This window comes from Trichophyton rubrum, assembly GCF_000151425.1.
Source record: "Trichophyton rubrum CBS 118892 genomic scaffold supercont2.4, whole genome shotgun sequence".
In the NCBI taxonomy this organism is placed as follows: Eukaryota; Fungi; Ascomycota; class Eurotiomycetes; order Onygenales; family Arthrodermataceae; genus Trichophyton; species Trichophyton rubrum.
The window spans coordinates 2,119,865-2,132,084 of NW_003456425.1; the positions used below are offsets into that span (position 1 = coordinate 2,119,865).

Sequence of the window (12,220 nt, forward strand, 5' to 3'; positions counted from 1 at the left end):
CACGAGAGAAGCCTCAAGCATGACATGGCATGGTAGCTTTATGGCTCAACTGGGATTTTTTTAATGGCCCTATCAATTGACATAAATAAAACAACTGGTAGTATTTACATTACCTCCTGGGAATGGGACATGATGCCTACTAGACGTCATCCAAATCCAGATCCAAAAGTAGCAGGGGAGGTGAAGATATTTTGGGGTAAAAATGGGCAGCCAGCAAGAGTAGAGGGTGTTGACTTGGTTATACCTTTCCAAGCCATGTTGCTTCGTTCGCCCAACCTGAGCCAGGGAGAGGGTAATTTTAATTTTACTAAGACGGAGCTCTAACAACTGGCCGTAGCCGTATGGGAAAATATGGAAGATAGTAAGTGATAGGGAACAGTCAAATACCCTCTAGCTAGAAAATAATTAACATAAAGATTAATGGCGGGCGGGGATTTGAAGTTGTAGAAGCATTGGTAGTCCTGAACAAAACGACAGAATTTCGTAGTGAGCTTTCCCCCACCTCTCTAGACCTCTGTTGGTTTTCAAAGCAATCGAGTTTATACAAACAGTACGAAGGGTTCTATATACATGCTGATAGAATCTGAGGTTTTTTAGCATTGAAGGAGAGATTTTAATAGAGCTTATTAGGTTTCCAGAAGCTCGATGGTTCAAAGTTTTGATCTTCAATGTCAGTTTGTATATTTTGGTTACCAGGGGTGGCTGGATCTGTTGGCTGTAATGGAGAAGGCGTCCTCAGCTGGGATGGTGGCGTACATGGAAGATCCCCGTCAGGCTCAGACGGAGTCCTCAAACTTTGAGTTTCACCATCCAGCAGATGTATTGAGCTATCTCCCCAAGAAGATAAAGAGTCTAGGTCTATCGCTTCAGACGGAGGTTTCTTTGGTAGATTAAAAGGCGGCGGGGAGCCATAAAGTCGATACTGACGGCTGAATGCAGCGGAATAGCCTGCCAATTGCAGTGAAGGGACTTTCAGTGGCGTACCAGGACTCTCTGCGAGCGTTAGGTTGGAGCTTTGACATGCGAGCAATTTCTGGCTGCGCTGGTTCAAAGAACGTAGGACATTATCATTGCCCGCCTCACGGTCTGAGGCATAAGAACCACGGCGAGGTGGACGGTGTCGTGGGCGTGGTATTGTAAGATGGCTGGCATAGCCATAATCAGGCAGGCAACCATAAATAGCTGGGCGGGGTATATCCTCCACACTTGGCCAAGGGCGATTTGATATTTGGCCCAAGCTGGCCCGCCTCTTGATCTCTGTTTCCTTTGATGAAGGGGGAAGTTCTTCATGAGAACACTTTGGAGATGAGAGTATATTCGCTCCCCTCTTGCCGGCCTTGCCTGAACGGTAACATTTCCGCCAGGATGGCTCTTGGGTCAATGTCTTCCTTGACTTTGAATGTTGATTACGGTGCAGTTGAGCTTGCACGCGAATAGCGCTGGGAGGGTGGGAAGAAGAGGGGGATATATTGGTCTGATATGGTATTGGAGATGTTTCTGCCGCTTTTCGAAGTAAACCTTCGAGAGAGTATGACTTTTGTGGGTGTGTTCCAGTGTGTTCAACAGTGTTAGAAATGTATGCGTTATGAAACAGCATATCTTGCACTTTTGAGTCCATTTGGGAGGAGCCCGCGCTGATAGGACGCCTAAGCTGTCCAGAGACGCCGCCTGCCTGGCAAGGCTCTTTGGAATCACTTGATGGAATTTTTGAGTTTGTCTTAGAACACGTATAGTATGTAGTAGACTGCTCGCTTCCAGCAATACTGCTCCCAACCTCTGATAAGGCCCTTTTCCTGCTTAAATTGGGATTTCGAGGTCTTTGTTTGCTCCAACTAGTGGGAGAGACGGAGTGTCCAGGATCCGTTATTGAACATAGTGGCGCTTTATTTTTGATAGATATCGGGTTCCTTAACTGCTTATAGACAGTACGCTGTGGGGCTTTTGGCTGCGAAGGTGAAAAATACTTCGAGATAGTGTTCTGCTGACCTGGATGTAACGGATTCCTTTTGTCCAAGTCTGCGCAGTGGGGTATTGAGTCATGGCGAGTCTTTGAGTGAGAAGAGAGGAAGTTAAGCTCGGGGAAAGAGAGGTCTGGAACTGCTGATGAAGGCAATTAGCAGATAGTAATAAGACAGTAAGGCGGGAATATCTCACGTTCATTTCGTATAACCGGAGACGAAGCTCGACCGCGTCTAAAGAGGCCACCAGCAACTGCGCTAAGCTTCCCGCGGGCATTAGCAACGTAACTGGCACCACTTAGGTGGCTATTGTCCGTACCGTAAGCCGCTCTTGAGAAATATTTGGAGGTTTAAAATTATCTTTGATGGCTGTGCTTCCGGATTTCCGGCCAGATTCCAGCCGTTTTCCCCGACGATGGGTCTTGCTGGGTCTTCGCGCTGTTCTAGGCTCGTACCGATCTTCCCTTGTTTTACGCCTAGGCTGGCGCTGGTATCGTGGGTTTTTGCCCAGTCTGTCAGGGCTAGGGCTGCTGTGCACGCCCATCTTTGCCGATTTGCCCAGGCTAATACTACTCTGAGATTGGGATATATCGATGCCGCTAGTCAAAGGTTGGAAATTTTGTTAAAGGTTAACCTGGGTATATGTGAGCTTGTCAGCCCACACAAGTGAATAGCAGGTCAAGGCCGTAAGTCCAAGGTCAATTCGAGTATCTAGGGCGGTATAGGGTTGGTGTCTGCAAGAGTATGCCACTGAGTGGTGAGTAACTTAGTCGTCACTAGGCCAGGTGATAAGGTTAAACCCAAAAAGGGTAATTCGACGTCGTCTCAAAGGGGCAGCTTCCTCTTTGAAATGGAGATTGTGAGTGTCAAGTAGCTGGACCCCATTAGCATCTATACCACCAGCAGGAGCCTTCCCTCAATAAACTAGATGGATGGGTCCTAAAGTGGAAACATGTAGATTTGATCATATCTCTTGGGCTTGGTGCGGTCGTCAAGGTTGCTTAAACGGGAGGGATTTCAACGGTTAACAGTATTACATTTAAACCGCTAACGAAATACAGCACTATCAAAGAAACTCCCAAGATTAGAAATACGAGAGGCTAACAATGCCCTTTTCTCCAAGCATCGACACCAGTTCAGCCGAGGTGAGTATTTAGATACACAAAACTCAGTGAGGGAAGACCGTTTCTTTACCGGGTGTTGTCCTGACAAGTTCGTAACATCATGTTTTGTCCTTCAAGCCTTGCGACCTGAAGTTTGAGTTCGTCCCGTTCCCTGAGGGCATCCGCTAGCTGTTTCTCCAGACTACAGATTCGATCTTCCTTTCTTTTGCGAAATCTGCGAGCAGCCATGGTATTACGGTGCCGTTTCTCGTTGGCAATTTCCTCTGGAGAACGGTTATCATCATCTGCACGTGACCGTTTATGATTGCTGCTTGACTTGGTGGTTGAGCTTGAAGATGATTCAGGGCTGAGACCAATTTCAGGGACAGTGTTACTCCAAAATTCGGGTCTTATTGATGGAGTACGGGCCGAATTCCTTATTGTTGTTGTTGTTGTTGTTGTTGGGACAATAGCTGCATCAGGAATAGAGTCCTCGGGATTGCTGGCAAGGGGGATATCAAGGAGGCATGGATCAGAGTCTTTCATGGAGTGTAATGAGCCGTCCTTAGATCCTGGCGATTGAATGGGACTATGGTCGATGGGTGGTGTAAGGATCTGACTCTGGGAATTGCTTAGATCGAATTCCTCGGTAGAAAGCAGTGCTTGTAACGGGTCGTCGTAAAGCTCCCAACTCTGTGAGAGGTTTAAGAAATCCTGTCCTGTAGAAAGAGGGTATTGATCCTGGGCAAGGTATGTTGTGTGATCTGGAAAGAAAGCGGCAAAATGGTCTGGTGACGGAAAAGGGGAAGAAGAACCCGCAATCAGCGGAGCAAGCGAGGAAGAAGTAGGCGGAAAAGGCGAAAAATGGCTGCAGATACTTGTTGACGAGGACGAAGAAGGATGACTGAATGACGACTGAGAAGGAAGAGGCGCGCAGGTACCGAGTTTGCCGCAATCACGACGGCCACTTTGTAGCGGAGACAAGGCACGACTGGAAGAATCCGAGGGTCTGACGAACGCAGCCGGCTGATGCACAAGCAGTGGCCGACATGACGAGATGGTGGAGGGTTAACGGAGTTCTATCAAGGTGTAGCTGAGGGTCACAGCGCTTGGGGAGCCACGGCGTGGAGGCAGCAGCAGGGTAGGGGACGAGGACAGCGATGGGCGTCCGGCTTCCGGCCTTTATATAGTCGCCCTCGGGCCGCCCCACAAGGTACAGCTGAGCTAAACTGCTTAGTCATACCTTTAACGGGCCGAAGGAGCATGGAGCGAATGGCAGCCAATCAGATTAAGAAATTTTCCCCCACTAACCGGGGCGTTAATCTTGGCATTAACCTCGTAGCCAATAGGAGCCGCTTAAAATGAGTCATTCTTGCTCACAGTGAGAAAAGTCGAGAATTCGAGGGCGGCGAGACGAGAAGACGGAAACCTAGCCTTGTTTGTGTTTAGACGAGATTGACGATCAGCAACGCTTTTCAGCCCTGAGACAGACAGAGAGATGGTTTGGCCAGATGGAGGAGGCATGGGGGCGAGGTTCTGACGATGTCGACAAGTTTTGACTCCTTCATGACAGCTGGGAGTTCAGATCGGCAAGTGTGGTTTCTTCATTGCCCATGGATGGATAGATAACTAGTTTGGATGAGAGGATGCTTACTCTGTAGGTTTGACCGAGGCGAGGACTCTCCGTCGGCTTTTGGCGATGCAATAGCTACGCATCTACGCATCTACGCATCTACAGCCACTCAGTATGCCTAACTTGACCTGGGCTACGGCTCTGATATATATAATAGAGCTACGTTTGGACAGAGAGTTGAAGAAGCCAGCATGCCATGGACGATTACGCTAGAAGGCTCAGAATTACTCACAATTGCTCTTGCCAGGTTAACAGCCTCGAAGGGGAGCAATTACCAAGAGAACTAGGGTAATGAGACGATTGATGGCCAAGACATGGGCAAAGGCGTATGAAAAGATATCCATAAACTGTACGCCCCTAACATGTCCGTAAGCCCCTTTTAACGGGACTAACTGATCTGAGCGACAGACAGTTAATGTTCTACAAGCTCCCCTTACAAGTCAGGGCATGTACCGAGTATTCCTTTTCTGGTTATCAAGGTCAAGCGGTGGAGTTCGTTACCTCCCAAGAGAAATCCCAGATGTAACTCGAAGCTGCTGAAACAGCCAACTACCCAGCTAGCTAGTTAATTCACATAACGGGATAATAACTACTACCTGAAAGCGAAAGCCATTTTCCAGCCCTCATGCTTCGCAGGGGCCTTGCGGGGGGTGGAAAAATGGCCCGGGTTGCTGGACTTAAAACGGGACGGAAGGCCTGGGTACGTCTCTGCCAGGGCGTCTGAAGTCCTCGAGGAAGTCGAGAGACGGAAAAGAAAAAAAGGGCCGTCTCGGAAGAATATACTTCGGCACTTGCTCATCTTCTTCCGTCTCGCTGGAGCGGCCGGCGATCATGGAGGCTGCATGCGCCAAGCTCAACAGGAGCCTGCTTATCTTCGTGTCAGAGCGTGTGGAGTGGCAGGGGGGAAGCCAGCAGGCGCATCGTCCATGACATCCATCCACCCACTGCATCCCATCCAAAGCTGCTATCTGTCCACAGAGAGAGAGAGAGAGAGAGAGAGAGATGCCTGTATGTACACAGTACATGCACTGCGCTGCACTGCAGCCTCCTGTTCGAGCCAGCCAGTCCGCGTCCCCATCCCCGTTCCCCCCAGCCTATAGGGCAAAGAGAGATAGCGAACAAGATTTGTGATGGTCCAACCCTGGACTTGCCGACGGGCCAGTCAACAGGCCAGGACGGAGGGCTAGTGTGCAACCACTGCAGCGCTCTCTGAGGCTGTGGACGAGATGCTGGCTATCCAAGGCTGCCATCGCGGCGACCGACCGTCGAATGCTGGCCAGAACGCCGAAGCAGCGGCGCCAGGAGGAGCCATGGAGAGGAGATGAAGATGCGAGGGTGCCGCCTCTCAGACAGACGCAAAGTATCTATGGGGTAACTCGCTACCTCGCTGCAAGTTACTCCTGGCTACGCCGCTGCCCCCAGCTGGATGGCCTTTGGCGGAAGGGAAGACGGAGGAGGGCCCTTTGCTGTCCCGTCTCAGCCGTCATGCTGCCCTTATTCATATAACTACTAACTGGTTAGTTAGTTAACCCGAGGGAGCTCGCTGCTGGCGGCCGGCTGCTGCTTCTGGCTCTGGGCGGAGTAGTTGGGCGGTTTGGCTGCTGGATGCTGCTACGCCGGACTACGAACTCGCTGCCATGACAAAAAACCACCCGACTCGACCTCTGCTGTCATGTTGACCTGCTAGCTCATCCGTCCGTCTCGCACACAACAAAAAAAAGCCTTCTTTGCTTTTCGCATTTTTTACATCTTTTTTAGTCTTTTTTTTTTTTTTTTTTTTTTTTTTACTTCTTCCTTTTTCTTCTTCTTCTTTCTTCCTCCCCTCCTTTTCCTCTCTCTTTCTCTCTTCCCTCCCCTCTTCTCTTCCTCTTCTCTTCTTTCTTGAGTTGTTGCGTTCGTTCTTTGCAAAGGGAGGCAGCCGGATAGTCACTTTATCCTTCACTTCTTCTTATACTCACCTCCTCCTTCTCAGCCTCTGTTTTCCTTCTATCAACTAATCTTGCTCTGGCTATCCATCTCTACCCAGCTGTTGCGCGCCCTTTCTGTCCCGTCAAGCTTTTACGGCCTTCCAGCTTTTTTCTTCCTCGGCTTCTCCTCGTTGAAGAAACGCCCTGTTCACTGTCCATCAGCTCTGCTCTTCGTGATATCCATCTGTCTGCCTTAAAATATCAAGATGGCCCCTCCAAAACTGTTCATTGGGTTTGTTTAGTCTCTTTGCTTTTTCTTCTTCTTCTTCTTCTTCTTCTTCGCTTTATGCTTCACCTGCTAATAGTTACTCTCTTCGTCTTGGAAAAGTGGCCTCGCATGGCATACAACTGACGATACCCTGCGTGAAGGGTTTTCGAAGTTTGGTACCATCGAGGAAGCCGTTCGTTGCTCTCTTTATTATTCTATTTAATCCATCCATTGATCTGTCTAGTCGCCGGACACAGGATTGGTTATGCTTTGTAGATAGCTGATCTCCCATGTCCAGATTGTCGTCAAGGACCGTGATACCAACCGCAGCCGCGGCTTTGGCTTTGTTCGTTTCTCCAGCGACAGTGAGGCTGACGCCGCACTGAATGCGATGAACAACCAAGAGTATGCCCGCTGTTTCCCTTAGTAGAAGGACCTGCTCTATTTTACTGGCTTTCTTTTTGCTCACCGTCCACCAACAGGTTCGACGGCCGTGTCATTCGTGTCGACAAGGCGACTGAACGCTCTTCCGGCGGCGGTGGAGGCTATGGCCAGCGCCAGGGAGGCTACAACCGCTTTGACAACTCTGACCGCGGCGGCAGCTACAACCGCGGTGGCTACGGTAGGTGTAGATAAAAACACATGCCCTCAGAGTGAAGATCCGGTTTTTAACTGACTTACTTTGGGGCATCTAGGCGGTGGCTATGATTCCCGCCAAGGAGGTGGTAAGTTCTCTGTTTTCCACACTCCCAGCTTTGGGTCTGGTGTATATGGGCTCATACTAATTTGTCAATTACCTCCTACAGGCTGGGGTGGACAGCAGCAACAGCAGCAGCAGACGTACCATGGCCAGAACCAGGGAGGCAACGGAGGAATGTAACTCTCGCACTCTCCAGGCTAGTCAGCTAGCCCTAGGATGATGATGCCAACCTTTTCGCCTCGAACCTGCCCCAATTTTCTTACACTCTTTTCCCTCCATTTCATTTTCTTCTTTCTTCCCCTCTATTTATCCAATTTTCCAACCGATTCTCGACAGCGAAGTACGATAGTTCACGAAGAAGGGCCACGATGTTACGAATAACGAGTGAGACAGATACCTAGTTATGTACCAGATAACCTGACCCAACCAACGATCAATCAGCATCTATTTCATTCAGACCACCGGAACCTACATACCGCTCTAAAGGAGAAAAAAAAAAAATAAAATTACTCGACCAGATTATCTTGCTGCTGCTTTCGAGGATAGAAGGGTCTCTACATCTTTCACCACGTCTTTTTCTCCTTCCCATAGTCCCTTTAATCGACCATTTCCCTCCTGCCCAACCAATGTTTCCCCATAGTTTATGACTGCTCTTCAGAGATGGGGGATCTTTTTCAGATCCTTGGTTGCCCCTCAAGCACTGACACCATTTCCTTTCTATGAAAACATCTCCCCTATCTCTCAAAAGTAGGCTTACTACGAGACAAAAAAAAAAAAGACATCACCTTCTTTGCTCCTTTCGTTCCGCTTCTATGTTATGCCTATTTTTCAGATGCTTTCGAATGGCTGGCCACTCTTCTACAATCAATTCGCTAGTTTTGTATGATGAGCTTGCTACTTTGATCCCCCTGAGTTTAAACAGAAAAGAAAAAGGGGTTATCCCCCTGATTTCTCCCGAAATCTTAAATTGCTTCTAGGTATTCGGTCAGTCAAGGCAAACCTTACGCAACCAATATATGCGACGGCGGAGGAGCGCTAGACATGAGATGATCATTACTGAGACTCGAGTTCAGGTAACAAGTGTAGTTGAGATAACGTATGGTCAAAGCCTTGCTTTTTTATTTTATGTATATACATTTGATCTATCGACCCCACCAAACCCACTTCGCTTCTGTAGATAGGGTATGAGAAGTGTATAGGAGCCACAGGCGACACTCATGCATATAAAAAAGAAATGAGAGAGACAGATCTAAACTCTTAGCATATAAGCATGGCTGTCAGCCTCTTCGTTCCAGGGCCTTCACGCGCCGCACCAAGTCCGTGACGTGAACATCAGAAGAACCCAGTCCAAGGCCCTCGAGCGCGGTCTCAAGCGAATAGAGATAATCCTTGTTCTCTCCACTCAGGCCCCGGCTTGCATAAATCACTTCCGCAATGGCATCCGGCTCACGCAATGTTGGTTCACGCACAAACTGGGTGTTGCTCGGGAGCCCAATATAGACCAGGCATTTTCTCGGCTGCGAGCCAGCAGCAGGCTGGGCTTCATCATTCTTGAAACTTGAGCATGGATAAAAGGGAGTGTAGTGCACGCTGTAGCCATCTATCTCTCGGTCGTCCAGGTATGCACTCACTTCCTCTGCGTGTGAGGCAGGGATGTGGTATGCTGCGCCCCAGACTAGGGACCCGTCGGTAGTCCGTTCAAGATCTTGTTGCTGAGAATCGTTTAGTATGCAGCACATACATAGTTATGCTTCCTGGGGTGGCTGCAACCACCCTCCAGGCGTAATCCATCAAAGACCATCAGGAAGGGTCTCGGACTGACCGGATCAGAAAGGGACTCCCAAAACGAACGCTCGATAACTGTGACCACACGACCCGGTGCTTCTGGGGATCCACGATGATCCGTACTGAAAATGTGAAGGCATTTTCTCGTCAGTAATTGCTGTGGTTGGCTAGTGGTATTTGTTGTGCTAACTACAGGGTGAAGTGGCCGCACCTTGCCTATCGATCCAATTCGATACCAGTCAGTTCAACACCTAACCATCTTTTATCATTGAAACTCTGGATGCTTTGATTCCCAATAAAGCCTTACCTGCCAGAATCGACGAACGTAACCCTCGATATACCCGGCAACCCGCTGGTCTGAAGGAACCAGAAATATTAATAGGGCCGCTGTTCTCATAGGCGGAAAGTAGAGACGTACCGTAATGTGGCGGAGGTTTCCATATCAGGCTCCTAGGTGTGCCGTTAGTTATTAGTATGGAATGTCGCTTTAAAGGGCGCAATGGAAGGACAAGTCGTTTGACTGCGTTGACGAACCCGTAACCAAATACCCAGAGATCCCCGGCCGGGAAGTGGCTCTTCCATGATTGCAGCTCCGTAGACGCCATCACCGGCTGAGGGTCACCGCCTCTATATAAAAAGACCTTTCTGGCAGGCAGCGACAGCCAGGTAGTTAGAGAGCTCTTGAGTAGCTATAGCCGTTGGAGGACAGGCGGAGGCTATCTCTGACAACTGTGGCTTGCATCACAGCGTCGATGTCAATTCGCTACCACTGTCCCTCACTTGGTACTTCATTATCGGCCAACCGGCTCCGCACCGTTGGCTCCATCCTGGGGCGCCAATGGATGGATCTCAGCCGCTCCGGGCGTTGGAACATCGTTCTTCCACGGTTCTTTTCTATGGATGGATTCCAGTTAACTACGGAGTGCTTTAAGGTAACTTAGCTAATTAGTTGACTAATTAACGGGTTTACTCACTAGTTGACAGGTTAACTGGGTACGAGAGCGAGCGGGAGCCCACAGCGAAGATCACAATTGAGATGAGAGCGAAGCAGGCGAAAGAACAAGGGCTCGCAAAACGGCTGTCCAATCGACGAGTTGGCTGAGGCGAGAGAGCTCTGACAGATCCAAAGGACAGCTGGGACGCTGCCTCGTCGCCAGAGAACCCGCGAAGACCTCTGCGCCCTGCTCGTCCTGGCTCTAACTACTCAAGCAGTCCACCAGTTAACTAGTTAACTCTAACTAGCCGTAAGCTGCGTCTCTCGTTGACTTAGGTAACTAGAGTTAACTAACTAGCTGCCGGCCAGTCATTTGGTCAGTGACATTATGGAAAGAGAGAGATCACATGGGGACTCGACGTCGACCGCTGCAATAAAGACTTTTGCTCTTCTTAACTGCGATCTCGTTTGCTTCTACTCCAGCCTCGACTCCTCAGATAGTTACAGCTTCAGCTCCTTTGGTCGCTTGTTGAAGCATCTTCGGCTCTGCTGTCTTCCCGATAACTCGCGATTCCTGGACAGAAAGGCGTTTTTCTGCTTCAGCGAGGGGGGGGGCTACACCATTAGTTACAGCCAAAAGGACAAGGCCGTCGCATGAACGCCTCAAGGAACAGATAGCCATGGCTTATAAGGGAGCATACAACCCAGATGCGCTGCCAGCGTAAGTCCCTCTTGCGCCCATCTTGTCACTGCCTAGGGACAACGGGCTTGCTAACCTCTATACTGCGTGTCACCATGGTATTAGACACGCTGAGCCTGAACAGGTTTGTTTTGCCGAGTAAATGGCCCTCCTCGGGGGGAGATGAAAGCGAACCTTGCTAATGTGGAATGCAACTCCTCTGCGCACGGTTTAGGTGGCTCAAATGCTGGGTGCAATGCAACCGTCACAGTCTCAACACCCTGCTCACAGCTCGCGGCCCCAGGGCAACGCAGAACAACATTCACAGCGCCGTCCCTCAGGCAGCTATTCATTTCAACCCCCGCGACAGCACTATCCGGCGTCATCATTGCAGAACGGCCCTCCGCGAGTAGATCCGTACTATAACCAACATTCCAACCCGTCAATAGCAAACCGTCTTCACTCCCCGCCACCCCAGCACTATGGCTTTGGCCCTCGCCCCGTCCAGCCGGCTCAAAATCGGCCACCTCCCACCTCATACCCCCCACGGACTCCATTACCACCAAGTGCGGGAGGGGCAGCTCTACCGGCTTCTAACGAGCCACACGACCTGTTCCCACTATTTCGTGCGGCTAACGCATCAAACTCGGGTTCTCTCAGTGCATCTGAACTCGGTTCTGCGCTTGTAAATGGGGACTATACCTCGTTCAATCGTGATACCGTCACGATGATGATTCGCATGTTTGACCGGGACGGCAACGGCGCGGTAAGTTTCGACGAGTTTGTGGCTCTCTGGCGATTTTTAGCTGCATGGAGAGGATTATTTGACCGATTTGATGAAGATATGAGTGGGCGTATCAGTTTCCAGGAATTCAGCAAGGCGCTGGTGGCGTTCGGATACAAACTTAGCCACACATTTGTTCAGACTTTGTTCAACACATTTGAAAGCAAGGCCCAGCGGAATACAGCTTCGGTCCCTGGACGGACCGATGGAATGAGCTTCGATCTCTTCGTCCAGGCTTGTATAACTCTGAAGCGGATGACTGATGTTTTTAAGAGATACGACGATGATCGGGATGGATATATAACATTGAGTTTCGAAGAATTCCTGACAGGTATGACCGCTGGTTATTTGTCCATGTCCCTGGGCTTCCCTTTGGACGCATATTCACAGAACTAACCCTACCATGTCCAGAAATCTTACCACTTCGAGAATAAACGAACCATTTTAGATAGCCGGGAAAGTGGTAGCA

At 49.7% G+C, this 12,220-nt stretch overlaps 5 protein-coding genes across 7 annotated transcripts; 2 read left to right on the top strand and 3 right to left on the bottom strand.

The window, feature by feature from the left end:
• Window positions 1-613: 613 nt before the first annotated feature.
• On the bottom strand, window positions 614-2,502 carry TERG_08824 (uncharacterized protein; the record flags this gene model as incomplete). Its single annotated transcript, XM_003235600.1, has 3 exons — window positions 614-2,097; window positions 2,155-2,221; window positions 2,278-2,502. The coding sequence occupies 3 exons, from the start codon at window positions 2,500-2,502 to the stop codon at window positions 614-616; spliced, it is 1,776 nt and encodes a 591-aa protein (XP_003235648.1).
• Window positions 2,503-3,148: 646 nt separating this feature from the next.
• Window positions 3,149-5,337, bottom strand: TERG_08825 (uncharacterized protein; the record flags this gene model as incomplete). The annotated part of the gene is made up of 3 exons (XM_003235601.2): window positions 4,442-5,337; window positions 4,080-4,280; window positions 3,149-3,754 (listed from the first exon to the last, which is right to left on the bottom strand). The coding sequence occupies exons 1-3, from the start codon at window positions 4,583-4,585 to the stop codon at window positions 3,149-3,151; spliced, it is 951 nt and encodes a 316-aa protein (XP_003235649.1). The 5' UTR covers window positions 4,586-5,337.
• A 1,530-nt stretch (window positions 5,338-6,867) lies between these two features.
• TERG_04706 (uncharacterized protein) lies at window positions 6,868-7,749 on the top strand (the record flags this gene model as incomplete). Of its 3 annotated transcripts, none has more annotated exons than XM_003235602.1 (6): window positions 6,868-6,893; window positions 6,990-7,062; window positions 7,168-7,274; window positions 7,352-7,491; window positions 7,565-7,594; window positions 7,676-7,749. In XM_003235602.1, 6 exons carry the CDS (start codon window positions 6,868-6,870, stop codon window positions 7,747-7,749), a joined length of 450 nt encoding a protein of 149 aa, XP_003235650.1. The 3 variants fall into 3 exon arrangements, with proteins under 3 accessions (XP_003235650.1, XP_047606379.1, XP_047606380.1); XM_047749853.1 differs by having other exon boundaries at window positions 7,352-7,404; XM_047749854.1 differs by lacking the exons at window positions 7,565-7,594; window positions 7,676-7,749 and having other exon boundaries at window positions 7,352-7,505.
• A 1,097-nt stretch (window positions 7,750-8,846) lies between these two features.
• TERG_04707 (uncharacterized protein) lies at window positions 8,847-9,959 on the bottom strand (the record flags this gene model as incomplete). Its single annotated transcript, XM_047748309.1, has 6 exons — window positions 8,847-9,281; window positions 9,392-9,476; window positions 9,566-9,570; window positions 9,662-9,711; window positions 9,773-9,804; window positions 9,889-9,959. 6 exons carry the CDS (start codon window positions 9,957-9,959, stop codon window positions 8,847-8,849), a joined length of 678 nt encoding a protein of 225 aa, XP_047604287.1.
• Window positions 9,960-11,211: 1,252 nt separating this feature from the next.
• Window positions 11,212-12,185, top strand: TERG_04708 (uncharacterized protein; the record flags this gene model as incomplete). Its single annotated transcript, XM_047748310.1, has 2 exons — window positions 11,212-12,082; window positions 12,163-12,185. The coding sequence occupies 2 exons, from the start codon at window positions 11,212-11,214 to the stop codon at window positions 12,183-12,185; spliced, it is 894 nt and encodes a 297-aa protein (XP_047604288.1).
• Window positions 12,186-12,220: the final 35 nt, after the last annotated feature.